The 18923-nt window shown below is 37.2% G+C and overlaps 1 protein-coding gene across 1 annotated transcript in view; it reads right to left on the bottom strand.

The window, feature by feature from the left end:
- Positions 1-4587: 4587 nt before the first annotated feature.
- Positions 4588-18923, bottom strand: part of LOC150088192 (adhesion G protein-coupled receptor G6-like) — a 127177-nt gene continuing 112841 nt past the window's right edge. The window contains exon 5 of the mRNA XM_090370065.1: positions 4588-4795. Coding sequence (XP_090226191.1) covers positions 4588-4795 — 208 coding nt within the window. The remainder of the gene's footprint in view (positions 4796-18923) is intronic.

Below are 18923 nucleotides of genomic sequence, written 5' to 3' on the forward strand. Positions count from 1 at the left end.
TCTTAAGGAAGGCACCTGGTGTGGATGGGTTCTATCCAGTTATATTAAAGGAGGCAGCAAATGAAGTAAGCAAACCCTTAGCCATAATAATGAAAGCTTCCTTGGATTCAGGGAACATCCCCATGGACTGTAGAAGTGCAAATGCATCTTCAATTTACAAAGGGGGTTCAAAGGGTGACACAGATAATTACAGATCCGTTAGTTTAACTTCTATTCCAAGGAAAATAAGGAGTGACTGGTTAAGTAAGCGATGCAGGATCATCTAGACAAGACTGCAGCAATAATTCAGACAGAGCATGGGTTTGTTAAGAGAAAGTCTTGTCTGACAAATTTGATAGGATATTATGATGTGGTTACAAAGGAACTGGATGCAGAAAATAATTTTGATATCATATATTTGGATTTCAGGAAAGCTTTTGACACTGTTGCGCATGGAAGACTATTGTACAAATTGGAGCAGAATGGCATGAAGCACAAGTTGCTACAATGGATAAAAGGATGATTGAGTGGGAGAAGACAGAGACTGGTTATCAATGGACACTGCTCTTCATGGGCTAACATTATTTGTGGAGTCCCCCAGGGTTCGGTGTTGGGCCCATTGTTGTTTTCGGTATTTATCAATGATATTGATGGAGGTATATCAGGGTTAATGTCTAAGTTTTTAATGATGATACAAAGGTTGGCAAAGTTGTTAATGACAGTAATGACAGTATGTTACTGCACCAGGATATGGAAAAGTTGAGCAGATGGGCTGAGAGGTGGCAACTAAAGTTTAACATCGACAAATGTAAAGTACTGCATACGGGTAGCAGTAACCCCAGAGTAACTTATCAACTGGGTGGTACTGTACTCAGGGTAGTGGAGAATGAAAATGACCTGGGGGTAATTGTGCAGTCAGATATGAAGTTTTCTGAGTAGTGCAAAAAGGCTGCAAGAGTAGCTCATAGCGTCTTGTCAATGATATACAGGAATTTTGCCAACAGGGATAAGGTAGTGATTGTCCCCTTGTACAGTATAAGGCAATGGTCAGGCTACACCTTGAGTACTGTATACAGGTCTGGACGCCTAATTTTAGGAAAGATGTAGAGCTGATGGAATGAGTACAGAGAAGGGCAACGAGATTGGTGAGTGGAACAAAAGGTTGGTTTTACCAAGAAAGGCCTAATTTCTGCAAATTGCAGTGTCTGGAGACTAGGCACCTGCTAGGTGATCTTACTGAATGCATTGAGTAAGCTCAATGCCAATGGGATTCTTCCTCTTCTTCAGCATAATGACCCGAGGGGGCATAAATTCCAATTGTAGAATAGATGTGCAGAAATTTGCCTTTAGCCAGGAGGTGGTTGATAGTTGGAACAAACTTCCACCCATGGTATTCGAGGTCAGCAACTTAAATAAGTTCAAGGCAGAACTAGACAAACATGTGGAGTGAATGGGTGGGTGAAATGGGATGGGTGTTTTTTTTTTTTTTTTTTGGCTGATGCTATTTAAGCTTGCTTTCTTGTATCATATGCCCTACTAATGCTAATGTTACGTACAAAATGACAACATGGTGCCTACATTTTGCTATCTCACACTGGTGTTATAGCTGGTTGAAATCAATCATCAAACCAGCACAGAATCGTATGCTGAATGTCATATGCTTGTGCATACAGGAATCTAGGCATAATATTACACTTTTAAATTTAAAAATTACCCAAAATAACAAAAAATTTAATTTTTATTTATTTTTTTAATCAGTTTTCATTCCATAATTATCAAAAAACCAGAAAGAGTCAAAATCAAATGGCCAGTTGCAACTTTCTCTCTCTCTCTCTCTCTCTCTCTCTCTTACAACATGAGTCACTCCTGTTATACATATATATATATGTATGGTTTCCAATAAATGTGCTAAGGCTGTTCAAGAGAAGAACGTTGCATATCGTAACGTTCTTCTCTTGTCGTAACAGCGTGTTTCTAATTATTCAGGTTCATTTTCTGCCTACACCAAAGCTCGCAACAATTGTAAAGCTGTTATCAATCGGTTTAAACTATAGTTTGACCAGGCTAAGAGTAGAAAACATGCTTCTTGCCCTAATGGTAGCTGAGCATTCTGGTTTCTTGCCGAAACTATTGGCCACAACTTTTGCCCATCTCTGCTCCTACCTCTGTCCAAACCACATGGTTCTGTTGTCACTTCAGCCAAGGAAAAGATTCTATTTTTCTTCCAACTCATACATTAATGATCTTGGTAAAACAAATCCCACCATTCCCAACATGCTCCATTCAATTCCTCCTGTGGTCTTCCATCAAAATAATGTTAGAAGGATTCGAATCTTGACACTAAGATAGCTCCAGGTCCCAATGGTATTTCTCTCCTGTTCTCAAAACCTGTGCTCCTGAACTTACTCATATTCTTTGCCGCCTTTTTTCACTTTCTCATTCCAAAGGTGTTTTTCCTTCTGCTTGGAAATTTGCTCATATCCAGCCAGTTCCTAAAAAGGGTGACAAATCCCTCCCATCCAATTATCGTCCCATTGCAATTACTTCTAGTCTTTCTAAAGTAATGGAGAAATCAATTAACCGCCAAATCTTAAACTACCTAGAAACCTTCCATCTGATCAATGATCGCCAGTATGGATTCCGTCAGTGTTGATCCACTGGTGATATTCTGGCTTATGTTACCCATTTATAGACTAATTCAATGGAAAGGTTCGGTGAAACATAAGTAGTTGCTCTCAACATTTCAAAGGCTTTCGATCGTGTTTGGCATAAAGGTCTTCTAAACAAGCTTCCATCTTATGGTTTTCCAACTGTTTTTTGTAATTTGTTATCCAGTTTTCTCTCTGATCGCTCACTGAGGGTGATGGTAGATGGCTCTCTGTCTTCTAAATTTTCCACTAATGCCGGTGTCCCCCAAGGTTCAGTTCTTTCTCCCACCCTTTTCCTCTTGTATATTAATGACCTTCTTCCATTGATTGGAAATCCTATCCATAGTTTTGCCGATGATAGCACATTGCATTTCACTTTCCATTTTGAGAAACCTCTCCCTGCTCAATCAGCTTCAACTTCTCGAAAGTCTGCTACCAATTCCTTAAATGCCGATCTTCAGGTAATTCTCCATTGGGGCAAAGACAACTTAGTTGATTTCAATCCTTCTAAAACTCATTGTTTTATATCTCGCAAAAAGGATTGTTCTGCTCCTGTGCTTATCTTTGGTGACACTCCGATTTTTAGGCAAAATGATATATCTCTTTTGGGGATTACTCTGACTGCTGATCGCTCTCGGCACAAGCTAATTACAAATATTGATTCCTCTGCATCTAAAAAATTTGGTTTTCTCTTTCGCTCTTGGCGTTACTTTTCTTCCAAACAGCTGCTCACTCTGTATAAATCGCAAATTCACCCTTCCGTGGAATATTGTTCCCACATCTGGGGTGGTGCCCCCAAAACCTCTCTCAGGCTTCTTGATTTCATTCAGAAGAGAGCAGTTAGGTTAATTAATGATTCATCTCTAACAGAGTCTCTCCACTCGTTGTCTCATAGACATACTGTTTCTGCTGCATGTCTCTTCTACAGATACTTCCATGAGCACTGTTCTTCTGAATTGGCTTCTATAATTCCTGCTCTCTCTCTCTGTCAAAACAGTCCGAACACGTGCCGCCACCAGCCAACATCCATTTACTGTCCAACTTCAAACTCACAGAACCAACTCTTCATCTTCCTCGTTTATTCATTCAACAGCAGTTTCCTGGAACAACCTTCCTTCATATGTATTTCCTGAAAATTACTTTCTACAGAAGTTCAAGTCCAATATCAACAAATATCTTCTTTCGTCTTCTCAACCTCCAACCCAAGCAGGGTACTAAGTATTATAGGTTCTAATACCTCTCGTGTTTGAGGTTTACATAAAAAAAAAAATATATATATATATATATATAAACTAGAATGATAATTAAATAAAAATAATGCCAGCAGTATGACGATACAGAAGAGCGAAAATTGTCAAAATTAAACATAACGATCAAAAATAATCAATTAAATTTTGAATGACAATAAATAGAAATTTAATGGCGCCTGATGAGCACCAAGTCCAAATTTATATAAAAAATCACCAAACTTTTTCACATAGAAAAATGGTAGCACATTGCATTTCACTTTCCATTTTGAGAAACCTTGCCCTGCTCAATCAGCTTCAACTTCTCGAAAGTCTGCTACCAATTCCTTAAATGCCAATCTTCAGGTAATTCTCCATTGGGGCAAAGACAACTTAGTTGATTTCAATCCTTCTAAAACTCATTGTTTTATATCTCGCAAAAAGGATTGTTCTGCTCCTGTGCTTATCTTTGGTGACACTCTGACTATTCCAAACATTATTTAAATATATATACATTTCTTCTTCACAACTGATTTTTCTATTTTTTATGAACATTATGATGTTATTGGTATATACATGAAAAGCAAAAAAAAAAAAAAAAAAAAAGGATCCAATTAACTAATTGGATAAATATAATTTCAAACATATCTTAAAATTCAGATTGAAAAATCAAAAATAGCATACGTTAATAGCATGAAAATGATAATTGCTCAACTAAAAGAGAAAAAGAAACATCAGTTACCTAATAAGATCAACAGGCATAGCGTTGCTCGAAGTCGAGCAATGGCTAATTTCCGCTCATTTTGGTTTATACGTAACCTGTGTTGTCTTCCACATGTGATGGAGTAGATTACAATACAGAAGACACATAAATTAGTTGAAAGGATTAATCCAACAGGGAGGAGAAAGGCAAAATAAAAGCACTGGGGTTTCATCCAACAACTAGAATGAAAAAACTTCAAGTACAGATAAATTATCCTTTTTGCTCAAAAATATATGTATTAAACTTTTCTCTAGCAAATGACTTAAAAGATGTATTTATTAAAGTAGAGAAACTGAAAGCATTTATTAGTATCTAACTTCTGTTGGATGTATATAAAATCAGATGAATATATATATATATATACAGGGTGTCTCAAAAATACACGGCATGACTTCAGGAATGAGTTTCTCATATGTAGACAATAAAAATATTTTATATCAACATAGTTCCGGAAATGCTTGGTTCTTGAGTTATTAACCGGAATGTCTTATCTCCCGTAGGTGATTTCCTTCATCACAAGGTACTGACAGAATCTGGTGGTTTTCATTCCGACGATGTACTCAAATCAGGAGCAAGCGGATATGCACTTTATGTAAGGTTTGGCGGATGACAATGCTCTGGAGGCTCATCGTTTGTACCATGAAAGGTTCCCAGAACGATGACCAGACAGGAAAATGTTTGAAGGTATACATCGCCACTTTTGTGAACATGGGACCTTTACACCTCATGCTGCTGACAGAGGATGACCAAGATCTGCAACTCCTGAAGTAGAGGAGGAGATTTTGGATGTTGTGCATGCCACTCCTGGAATCAGCACACGCAGAATAGCAATGTAACTGGCTGTTCAACGTTCGACTATTTGGAGAGTGTTGTGAGAACACCAACTGTATCCTTACCATCTGCAACGGATACAGGCCTTGTTACCAGCAGATTACCCTGCACGAATAATGTTCTGCCAGTGGTTCTTGGTTGTGTGGTACAACTCCTCACTTTCCTGCCTTAGTGATATTCACAGATGAAGCACAGTTCACACGAGATGGAATCCAAAACTTTCACAATCAGCATGTATGGGCTGAGGAAAACCCACATGCAATTCTTCCATCACATCACCAACAGTGGTTCAGCCTCAACATCTGGGTGGGTGTTTTTGGTGATGTTATTTGGGCCCCATGCACCTCCAAACAAACTCACAGGACAGGCATACAGAAACTTTCTGGAAAAGAACATGCCTGATTTTTTGGACGACATGCCACCGATCATTCGTCAACAAGCACACTTCATGCATGATGGCACTCTCACACATTTCAGCCACCTAGTCCGCAATTATCTGAATCGAAGGTTTCCTGGTCGGTGGATAGGTAGGGGTGGACCAACTGCCTGGCCTCCATGCTCATTTGATTTAAACCCACTAGATTTCTTCGGAGCAATATGGCCTTAGTTGCTAATGCTCCTAAATAACTAACTAACTAACTAACTAGATTTCTTCTTGTGGGGCCATTTAAAGTCATTAGTGTATTCGACTCTGGTAGCTGATGTGGAAACTTTCTGCAATCGAATTGTGGCAGGTTGTGAGACAATTCAAAACATGTCAGGAATTTGGCATCATCTTCACGAGTCCATGAGACGTAATTTTGTGAGGCCTGTATTCAGGCAGAAGGTGGACATTTTGAACAATTACTATAAGGTGATGTGAACAGTTAAGTGTCATAGACAGACCTTCAAAACTCGGAAAAAAGCATTTCCGGAACTATGTTGATATAAAATATGTTTATTGTCTACATATGAGGAACTCATTCCTGAAGTTATGCCGTGTATTTTTGAGACACCCTGTATATGTGTATTGGTGGACCAACTGCCTGAATATATATGGATATAACAAAAAGGTAATTATCAGTGTATTTGTTAGGGAGTTGGGCTATCAGGTGTAATAACCATGGAAGAATTAAGAGAACCTGTATGTAAAAAAAAAAAAAAAAAAAAAATTATATTAACTGCATTTTATTTCAATTAATTTTTTTTTTTTTTTTTTCTTTTTTAGCATACAAGTTCTCTCAATTCTTCCATGGTTATTACACCAGATAGCTCAACTCCCCTACCAAATACACAAATGCACCGATAATTACCTTTCTGTCTATTTTTCATTATGGTTGCCAGTTTTTTTCTACATTTCCCGTAGTACAGCGGATCCATAACTCAGTCTTATATATATTTTTTATAAATTTTAATTTCGCATTCCTGTTTACTAAGACTTTCAGAAATTTCATTGCATCTTTATCAATTTTATATATATATATATATATATATATATATATATAAAATGATAAAGATGCAATGAAATTATGAAAGTCTTATCAAACAGGAATGAACTATAAGAGTTTATGCAAAACTTATAAAATATATAAGACAGGGTTATGGATCCGGGTACTAAGGTAAATGCAGAAAGGACCGGCAACCATAATGAATAATAGACAAAAAGGTAAATCAGTATATTTGTGTATATGGTAGGAGGGGAGTTGAGCTATCAGGTGTAATAACCATGGAAGAATAGGAAGAACCTGCAAGTAAAAAATCAATTTACCTGAAATAAAAATAAAATGCAATTAATAAGGGCATAATATGTAGGAACCTAAAGCTGTGGGTCCTAGGACTTTAACTACTTCTACTACCATATACACAAATATACTGATTTTTACCTTTTTGTCTATGTGTGTATATATATATATATATATATATATTCATCTGCTATTTACAAATTTTCATTTCATGCACGACAAATTGTCATGCATGAAAGAAAACATGGGCCAACCGTACCCCTAAAAAGTCATACATAGGGTCTGAGGATCTGTGTTAACTCCTGAATTACCACTCACCTCACTTCATTATATTTTCAGAACATTTGATTCAGTTTAAAAAGAAAAATCAGTCCTACAGTTTTTCTTTTCACTTTTCCCAATTTCAATTACACTGTAATTGAAAGTAGTGGCTAATGTCCAAATCCCAGCATAAAGTTTACATCTTAAAATGCTATGACAATTTCTAACCTTTCTCACATAGAAAATTGGGAGAAGAACTGCTCGACAAAATTAACAGAACATGTAGAAAACATGGTGTAACTCATGCAGCTTGTAGTAGTAGTAGTAGTAGTGGCATGTGATGCAAGAAAGCATGTGTATGAGCTTATGCAGCATCAGCCAAAAAAAAAAAAAAAAACACACCATTCCCTCCAAATGCCCGTCCAGTTCCTCCTTAAATTTATTCAACCTATCAACTTCCACAACGACAGATGGAAGTTTGTTCCAGCAATTAACCACCCACTGGCTAAAGGCAAATTTCCACACATCTATTCTACATCTGTCTTTCCTCAATTTGAATTTATGCCCCCTTAGGTTCGTAGTCTGAACAAGTGGAAGGATCCCATCAGAATTCAGCATGCTCAACCCATTCAAGGCCTTATACACCTCAATCAGATCACTGTGCAGGTGCCTAGTCTCCAGCCACTGCAATTTGCAGAACTTAAGCCTCTCTTGATAAGAGGATCCCTTCATTCCTCTCACCAATCTTGTTGCCCTTCTCTGTACACGCTCAAGTAAATCTACATCCTTCCTAAAATGAGGCCTCCAGACCTGTACGCAGTACTCAAGGCGTGGCCTGACCATTGCCTTACACAGAGGGATAATCACCTCTTTTGTGATGAAGTGAGGCAAAATTTGGAATGGTGGTAGTGAGAAACTTCAGACAGGTATAAAGGACATTTCTAGAGGTTGTATAAGAATTACCAAAAAAGGTCACATTAAAGAAGCCAATACAAAATGCTCGAAAATATGGGCACATGACATCAGTACGTCAATGACTAAACAGGCCCAGTGGTAAACCATGTTTGATATAGGGGTGAATATGAGATTCTGTAGCAACAAATCCCATTCTTCCACCAGTGCAGACCATAGCTCACCAAGAGTTGACTGTTGGCATGCAATGTGATGCCCAAGGGCTTCCCACTGCAGTCATTGGATATGTTTAGTTTCAAGACATTCCTCCACCACTTGAGCTCTATGTGCAGTGGTGTTGTCATGCAAGAAAAGAAAATCTGGGCCAACCCCACTCCTAAAAAGTCACACATAGGATTTGAGGATATGTTCTCAGTACTTCTGCTCAGTTACAGTACCCTATCAAAAAGCAGAAAAAACAAAAAACTAAGAAAATAAAAGAATGGTACCCAAGAGGAGCTAAAATAAAACCTGGAAGACAACAACAGAGATGAAATTCACGATGGACAGATGAAATTCACGAGTTCGTGGGTTGTAAATGGATGGCCATTGCACAAAACAGAAGAAACTGGAAAGTTGCTGGAGAGGCCTTCATCCTGCAGTGGATTGAAAGTGGCTGATGATGACGATGATGATAAAAAAACATGAAGAGGGGTGCAGTCCTTGATCATTATTCTGCATTCTTCGTTGTTTCCAGATCAAATAATGTCTAGAATCTATTTGTAGACTAAAATGGGATACATCAGAGAACAGAACTGTATACCCCATTTGTCAGGGCTCCAAGCAACTTGTTTATGGCACTAGTTTCGAAGAACTCTAAGGTGGTTTGGGGTTAATGGGATACAAACTGCTGGCTTCCTTGCATAGAGTTCACTTGAATTCAGCCTTCTTAACACAGTCTGGTTTAGGGCTTACAATACCGAGATCCTGAATACCTGGTCATTTTTTTTCCGGTATTCAAATACCGGTATTGATACAAAAATACCGGTTTTTCGGTACTAATGTAAAAAATAATTGTTTATGATTAAATCACATAAAGGTTATAAAATCACCTTTATATGATTTTATAACCACCAACCAAAAATGATAAATACAAAGGGTACTAGGAAAGTTTTGCAATACAGCTTTGTTTATTTAATTTTTTCAAAGTAATTTCCTCTACATTCAATACACCTCTCCATCCTCCGAAACCAATCTTTAAACCAGTTCTGCCAAGTTTCACTAGGGAGTAAAGCACACTCGTTGTCCCAAGCCCGTAGAAGGTCCTCATCACTGGAAAACCGCCTCCCTTTTAGCTTCATTTTCACATGCGGGAACAGTGCAAAGTCTCAGGGAGCAAGGTCTGGACTGTAGGGAGGGTGCTCAAGAAGTTTCAGTCCTGTCGTGGTCAAATATTCGGTGCAGGCTTTGGTGCGGTGAGCTATAGCATTATCGTGATGGAGGTACCAGGTGTCCATTCTTGACTTTGGCCGCAGGTTCTTCATAGATCCAATGACTTTAGGCAGGCATTGTTCAGTATACCACTTAGCTGTGACTGTCTTCTGCGTGTCCAAAACGACACGTTCCACAATTCCACTCGATTTGAAAAATACAGCTATCATTTTCTTCTTTACAGATCAGGATTTTCTGACAATTACGGGTGTGTCGTCATCATCAAAGACCCAAACTTTGTTTTGAGCCTTGGTCGGCAGATCGTAATAGTACAGCCAAGTCTCGTCACCTGTCACGATGTTGTTCACATACCGAGATTGTCCCTTATCAAACTTTATTAACATCTCCCGGCACCAAGTCACACGTCGTGTCATCTGCTCTTCAGTCAGTTGATGCGGCACCCAGAGAGAACAAAGTTTCTTCACGTGCAAATGATCTTGCAGAATCGAACGAATTGCTGGTGCATTTAGGCCCAAAGTATCCTCTATCTGTTGGTAGGTCACTCGCCTGTTTTCGTCAAGCATTTTCCTCACATAGAAAAATAGCAGTAACGTTTTCCTCCGTAACTGACGTTCGTGGCCTTCCCGGCCTCTCAGAATCCTCCAGAGTGAAATTTCCCCTTTGGAATTCTCTATACCACCTGAATATCGTTGTACGATGTGGACAATCATCATCTAGTGCAAGAGTCATTTCTTCTAAGCACTGGTCTATGGTTAAACCACGCACGAAATTATACCGCAAAACTGTCCTTATCTCATTTCGTGACCATGATGCCATCGCAAGCACTTTACACTCTCTCTACTAATGAATAACTGAGCCCATCGACTTGGCGCGGCGGCTACTATGCACGTATGAACATGTCTCAACATGCAGCAACAAGCAGCTTCCTGTGATTCATTGTTGCGTCATATTGCAAAACTTTCCTAGTACCCTTTGTATATACAGAAGTATACTGCAGCAGAATTTGGCAAATAATTTGTCATGCAATTAGATTCCACGACTCATTGGAACAGTTTATTGTCCATGCTTGAAAGCTTTTTTGAGTTGAGATATTGTATGCAGAAAGCTTTAATTTATTTAGAATTTAATAAGAATTATTTAGATAAGAATTATTTAATAAGAATTATTTAGAATTAAATTCATTAGAATTTAATGAATTTAATTTATTATCTGTGGCTATATCTACATTAATACCTAGAAAGTTAGCAGTAGATGCACTATGCCACAAAGAAGCAAATCTTTTAACTGCAGATGCTGCCATAAAATTTTGATGAAAACTCTTGGCAATCAAAATTCTGAAACAACTAGAGCATATGGCATTGAAACCCCATACTTCACAGAAGCATACGAATTTATTACAGGTTCTTAAGTATTTGCAAAAGCAGGACACAATACAATAGCAAATTATTTAGTATTAGTAATGGCCATATGGTGCAAGGCAGCCTAAGGCTTATGTTGCACCATGGAAAAAAAAAAAAAAAAAAAAAGAGTAAAATTATAATAAAATGAAATAAAATAAATAATTAATAAATAATAAAAGAAAAGCAAATATACAACCTATGTTGTATATTTGCTTTTCTTTTATATGTTGTATATTTGCTTATCCCCAACCACTCATATTGGTAACATATTCCAGTAATTTCTAACTCGCTGGCTAAAATAAAACTTCCTGCAATCCAGTCTAAACTTATCCCATCACTAACTTAAATTTATGGCCCCTAGTTCTAGAATCATTTATAACGATGAAAATTTTATCCTCATTCAATCTCTTCACAATTCTCGGAGAACTTCATGTCTGACCGTATCATAACTCCTAAGTCCCTTTCCTCCAGTGCTGACTTTAGTTCAACTTCACCAAGTGTAAAAGTTTTTTTGGGGTTGCTGTTCCCGAGGTGTAAGACCTTGCATTTTGCTGAATTAAAGCATAGCTGCCACTTTTCTGACCATCCAGAAGTCTATATAGGTCACTCTGAAGAAGCTCTGCTTGGCAGTGATCATTAACTACTCTACCGATCTTTACATCACCTGCAAGTTTAGACATCATGCTCTTCATCCCTTAATTGATGTCATTTAAGATAATGAAAAACAAGAGTGGTCTCAATAATGATCCTTGGCGATCATTATTGAGATAATGATTACATTACCACTTCTTACATTAACCCAATCTGAGGAATAACCATTTATCGAAACCCTCTGCCTTGGTGCCCTCAAGCCATCCTGCTATCCAAGGATTTTCCCTATGATTCAAACCTGTTCCAGCTTATAAAGTAACCAGCATTTTCAGCAAAGCATTTGACTCATCTCGGACTGAGTCAAATGCTTTGCTGAAATCTAAAAAAAAACAATGTCAAAATTATTCCCTAAATCTTGCTCACAAGTGACCCTGTCAAAATAGCTAAGCAGATTATTTAAACATGATTGTCCCTTTACAAAACCATGCTGCATATCCTTCAGAATTCCATTTCTATCTAAATGATCCCAAATTCCACCCTTGATCATTGTCTCCATTATTTTCCTACTACTACTACTACTAAAGTTAGACTGACTGGTCAGTAATTTCCCGCTACACTCTTAGAACTGCCCTTATGTATTGGCAATACATTGGCACTTTTCCAATCCAACGGAATCTCTCCTAAGTCCAGTGATGCTCTCATAATTAGCCCTAGTGGTGTAATGCACTCACTTGCTGCCTCCCTTAAAATTATAGGGTATATGCCATCAGCCCAGGAGCCTTACTCGCTTGTAGGCAGCGTGAAAGTTTTTTTTATTAAATAATCACGAAATTTCAATATCATTAATTACATATTTTCCCACTTCACTCCCATATGTTCCCATTGACATAAAGGGTTTTTCTTTTGTAAATATTGATGCAAAGTAACTGTTGAGTTCATCTGCAACATCAGTTAAGGCTAATACTATCCCATGCAATTACATATGGGTCCCATCTGATTTGTCCTTCTCTTCTTTGCATTTATATATGTGTGAAGAATTCCTTAACTGCACTCTTTGTTCTCTTCTTTATTCCTTATCTTGACTCTTCACTCTCTGCCAGACTCAGTAAAGATAATATAGTGAAAATTATACTTCGCTTAATAAAATGTCTTTCTCCTTCAGAAAATGATAAACAGAATTGAACCCTGGAAGACCAACATGGGACAGAAACCAGTGTTCCAAAAATTCTTTCAAAAATAAGAAATTGCCCTACTCTAATGAGATTTTAAAAGATAAACTTGAGTGGGAAATTAATGAAATACTTTTTAAATATTACTTCTAAAAAAGTTCAAAGCCTAGAATATACAGACTGAGATCATCTACGACTATCTCAGTTCAATAGCACCATCCAACACAGAATCTGAAAGGACGTTTTCTGCCGCTAATCAAATATGTACCAAAAGTAGATCCAGTTTAAATGATAACACTATATGCTTATGTTTCTTAAGAGCTCACTTTATTCGGACAGGTAGTATGGATGCGTAAACATAACTAAACTTTGCAGTATCAATATATATATATTTTTGTTATTAGAATAACTGTATTTTTAATAATTTTTTTTCAGAATATTTATTATTGCAATAAAAGTTTATTTAAAACGTGAATTAAAGTAATTACAGTATTTGTTTTTTTCTTACTTTATTGCACCTAATTGTCATCAAAATTTATTGAGAAAAATGTGTTTTTAGAATACCGGTATCCCGGTTTCATAAATTAAAAATACCAAAATACCAGTATTGTTAAGCCCTAATTTGGTTGGATATGTTTCACTTGTGACCGCAGCAACTTCAAGAGACAGTCGATGACAGGATATCATAGGATTCTGTCTTGATGTTAGAGCCAGATAGTCTGTTCTGGTTGACGTAGCCCGCCAGCAACTGTAGCTAGCTCATCTTGCAATGGTTCCTGTCTCCTGAAACTGCTTCCATAGTGCTGAAACAAAACTGTGTGACACATTAAACCATCACCTCTGGCTGCAATTGCCCGCCACCTCAAAAAATCATCTAAACGATGATGATTGCCATCCTGAGAACTGGAGATGTGGTTATCCCACTGAGCAAGCTAAAAAACGGGAATGAAGTGATGTGGTTCGCAACCTGTGCTTTTACAGGCATGAATAATTAGCATAATATGCAGCTCAGTAAGATGGTAGATTGATTTCTATTGGATACTTAGCAGGATGCCTAAAAATATCAAATGTCCTCGGCAATGATCTCACAATAAAATATTCAAGAAAAACATTTTGTTCTGTTAATTTTGTCAAGCAGTGTAGTTCAAATTCTCATGGTACAACAAATCATCTATTCTTTAAAAGTTGTAAGTATATATTATTTGTGGGTTCCTTTTTACTACCTCATTTTGCTTATTTGTGGTTTCCATTTTATACCACAGTTTTGATGTTTTCACCAACCGGCTTTATTTACTAGAGAAGAATAAAGTGAGTTCATATTCAGTAAATTATCTCACAAGCTGAGGCAAAAAAAAATAGAGTAGACTCTCGATTTTCTGGGATAGATGGTAAAAAAAAAATTCCCGGATAATTGATTTCCCATTTAATCCAAAAATACAGTAAGTCCCCCGACATACGTAAGAGATACGTTCCAGGATTTCATACGTAAGTCAAGTTTTACGTACTCAGAAATGGCTAATAAAATATTGCTACTATATTTCTGATATGCCAAAATTACAAAAACCAACCACATAATATCCTTAGAAGAATGAAGAAAAATAGTTTTTTTTTTTTTTTTTTTTTTTTTTTTTGATTTGGTAGTTGTTGGCGCATCGGCTTCTGTGGCCATATTGCACCTCCCAAGGTTTTTGCAGTACTTTGATCCAAGCCCGAGGCGGGAATCGAACCCGCGACCTTTGGGGTGCCGGGCAGGTACTTTACCCACTCGGCTAGCCCGGTCGGCAAAAATAGTTATATATTTTTAATTAGTTCAATTAAAAACTTTATCTGGGGACAGCAGCGAAGTAGCCAGAGTGGCACATAAGAAAAGAAAGCATATAAGGAAGAAAAAGTGCATGCTATTGTGCAGTGAAAACTGATTTGTATTTCATAGCATTGGTGTCGACCGCTTCTCGCATTCTGTCTTTCTCCCTTATTATTGTGTTCACCGTTGCCAATGACAAATCTGAATTTTACATGATACTTGTTAATGTTTGGCCATTTTCATACATCCTTATTATTTTAATTTTCTGATCCAACTGGATCGTTTTCCTTTTATTGATAGATTTGCTAGTATTACTGTCACTTATTCTCTTAGCGGCATCATAATAACAGCCAAAATTAAATTTTCTGAAAAGAACTTCACAGGCTAAGGCGAAAACTCACTATTATCACCCCACATGAGCTCGCATTTTACTAAAGCATATTTCTGGAGGTCGCTACCATAAAACAATAAAAACAATTTGCACTTTCCAAGTTACTGGGTTTTTTGTTACTGAAATTTATTATAAACGGGTAGTAAACTCAATCTTATTGCATTTTCTATAATACCGGCAGCGGAATTCTGTGGGTTTTTAGGTTATTATAGCGAAATGTGTCTCCTTCACTGAAATCCTGTCATATAAAAATATATATATATAAATAACATAACGTAAGTCTGAAGCTACATAAGTTGGGGACTTCTGTATCGAAAAATGTTCAGCAACCTACATAAAAAGTATGGCAATAGGCAAAAAAACGAAAAAACTTGCCACACATTACTCACATGTCCAAAACACGAGTAGTGCATATTGGACATGCATTTATGATTTGCAGATTTTAAATCTAATAGCTTTCCTTTATTTTTTACAATGTCGCGTATGATTTGGTCACCAACATTATAATGGTTCATTAGAGATTTAACGGATGCACCGTTTTCAAACTTTTCGATAATTTCAAGTTTTTGTTTAATTGAAAGCACAACTCTTGCATTTGCCCACCATTTTCGCGATTTCTGAACAAAAAAAAAAAAATGTTAATATTAAAAAAAAAAATTTACATTCCTGGCCTAAACAACGAAATGAAACCTGTCCTTTTGCGGTGTTATGGAACACAGGACAATCGACGCAAGGCACTAAAACAAACTAAACATTTGGTCTCTTTTTTTTTTTTTCTCTTTTTTTGGAGCAGATGTGAAGATAGCGACGGTTGCAAGATAATAGGCACACTAATCTCCCAATGATGACTTATAACACCGCTTCTTGTCGTTTATTTACGACTTGCAAAACATCTGTTTATACCTATTCTAGTTATTACTTTAATTTCATGATTTCAGGTTGATTTTTTTTTTTTTTTTTTTTAATTTGGAGTCATGAAGTGTCCCGGTTAATCTGATCCTAGTAAATCGAGAGTCTGCTGTACATAGAAAACTTAAATATTAGTGTAAGTTTTTAATTACATTACATTTTAATTAATATACTGTAGTCACTTTTGATATTCTGAACCTGCTGTAAAACTGGATAAAAAAAAAAAAAATTCATGTATGTTTTTGAACAATATATATATATATATGAGGGCCACTCAAAGAGTTATATACCATGATAGTAAAGAAACAATACAGCCTATTTTTTTTTTTTTTTTTCTCAATATAGGTAAAGGTAGTTAATAACAGGTAGCTAAAGGTAGAGGAAGGTTTTATTTTCAGAAAAGTGGGGATCTGTGGCAGTTCAAGACAGATTTCAGAGGGAAGTTGAATATATCAGAATTACGGAATACCTTTAAAGCAATAATCAGAGAAGCCATGAAAGCATATATACCACTGTAAGAAAATATACCCCAAGGAGGATGTTGAGATGGATAAATAAAGAGCTTTCTCATCTAACAGAACAGAAAAAGATAGCATATGAAAGTTGCAGAGCAAGGAAAAGTACTCAACCCTACAACGGGTTGATCTGTAATAGTACAACATATAAGGTCAGGGAGGTTAAGGCTGAATATGAGAAAGCACTGCCTAAGAGAGTAAAGAATGGGGACAAGCAGTTTTCCATGTATGTGAATATAAAGAAGGAGAGAAAACGAATCAGATCGGACTTGTGTATACTAGGTGTGGAAAAGCCTTAGATAACCCAGCTGATGTTGTTAAGGAATTGAATAGATATTTTGCATTGGTCTTTACTGATGAAAGACCCTTTGTGCTGAGGAGAGGCTGTGTGACTGAGACCATATGGAATTAGTGATTTCAAAATTACAGATAACTGTTTATTAGAAAAATTTTCAAGTCTAAAGGCAAGTAAGGCTACTAGAGCTGATGATATATATACCCAGTAATTTTGAGGGTGACACAGAGTGTGTTGCAACATTGAGGTTAATTATGAAGGCATCATTGAACTCAGGAGAGATTCCTTTGGAGTAATGAAGTTGTTGTTTGGTTTATTTGCACAAGGATTACTAAGGCCACAATGCACCTATTGCAGTCTTGGTTAGTACAGGTTTGGTACGTTAAACAGGATTCAGATCAGATGATATTTTTTATTATTTTCAGGAATATAAAAAGATCGTTTATACGTCATCAGTCTCCAAGGATCTGCTGTAAAGTAAGTTGATTAGAAGAACAAAGATGAAAGATAGCTATCTGTCATGTTCAAATTCAGTTGCTACTTCTCAGCCCATCTGTCCAACTTTTCTAGATCATGTTGCAGCAGTGTACTGTCATTACTATCCATGCTGACCTTTGTATTATCTGCAAACTTGAACATTAAGCCTGATTCACCTTCATCAATATCATTGATAAATATAAAAAACAACAATGTGCCCAACACCGAACCCTGAAGGATGCAACTAATAATATAAGTTCACGAAGAGCAGTGTCCATTAATTACCATGCTCTGCCTTTTCCCACTCAACCACCTTTAATCCATAGCAGCAACTTTCTTTTAATGCCATACTGCTCCAATCTGTACAGCAGCCTTCTATGTGCAACAGTATCAAAAGCTTTCCTGAAATCCAAGTTTATGATATCAAAATCATTTTCTGCATCCAATTCCTTTGTGATCACATTGTATTATCCAATCAAATCAGTCAGACAAGACTTTCCGTAACAAACCCATACTGTGTTTGAACTATAACTGCAGTCTTGTCTAGCTGATCCTGCATTGTTTTTTTAACCAATGACTCCATTACTTTCCCCGAAACATAAGTTAAACTAATAGGTCTGTAATCACCTGTGTCACTCTCTTTTGTGAATTGGGGATACATTTGCACTTCTCCAGTCGATGGAGACCTCCTGCAAATCCAAGGATGCTCTCATAATTATGGCTAAGGGTTTGCTTACGTCCTTTGCTGCCTCTCTTAATATAACTGGATAGCATTAGCATTAGTAGAGGCATTTGATGCAAGAAAGCAAGCTTATGCAGCAACAGCCAAAAAAAAAAAAAAACCCACTTCCACTTCACCCCTCTGTTCGTTCGAAATACCTGTCCAGCTGAGCCTTAAACTTATTTGAGCTATCAACTTCCATGACAAGGGATGGAAGTCTGTTCCACCAACCAACCACCCGCTGGCTAAAGGCAAATTTCCGCACGTCTATCCTACATCTGTCTTTCCTCAATTTGAATTTATGCCCTCTCAGGTCATTATTCTGAGCAAGAGGAAGAATCCCATCAGCATTGAGCATGCTCAAACCATTCAAGGCTTTATACACCTCTATCAGATCACCTCGCTGGTGCCTAGTCTCCAGACACTGTAATTTGCAAAACTTAAGCCTTTCTTCGTGAGAGCACCCCTTTGTTCCATTCACTAATCTTGTTGCCCTTCTCTGTACTCGTTCCAGCAGCTCTACATCCTTCTTGAAATGAGACCTCCACACCTGTATACAGTACTCTAGGTGTGGCCTGACCATTGCCTTATACAAGGGAATAATCACATCCTTATCCCTGCTAGAAAAATTCCTATATATCATTGACAATACACCATGTAGCTCATGGTGTATTGTCACTGCTCAGAGAACTTCACTGTCTGCACTGCTCAGAGAACTTCATATCTGCCTGCACAACCACCCCCAGGTCCCTTTCATTCTCTACCACTGTCAGTGTAATACCATGGAGTTGATACGTTGCTGTGGGGTTGCTGTTTCCCATATGTGGTCCTTTACATTTGTCAAGGTTAAACTTCATTTGCCAGCTCTCAGCCCATCTG

This window comes from Mastigoproctus giganteus, chromosome 3 (assembly GCF_048544385.1).
Source record: "Mastigoproctus giganteus isolate SK-2022 chromosome 3, ASM4854438v1, whole genome shotgun sequence".
In the NCBI taxonomy this organism is placed as follows: domain Eukaryota; kingdom Metazoa; phylum Arthropoda; class Arachnida; order Uropygi; family Thelyphonidae; genus Mastigoproctus; species Mastigoproctus giganteus.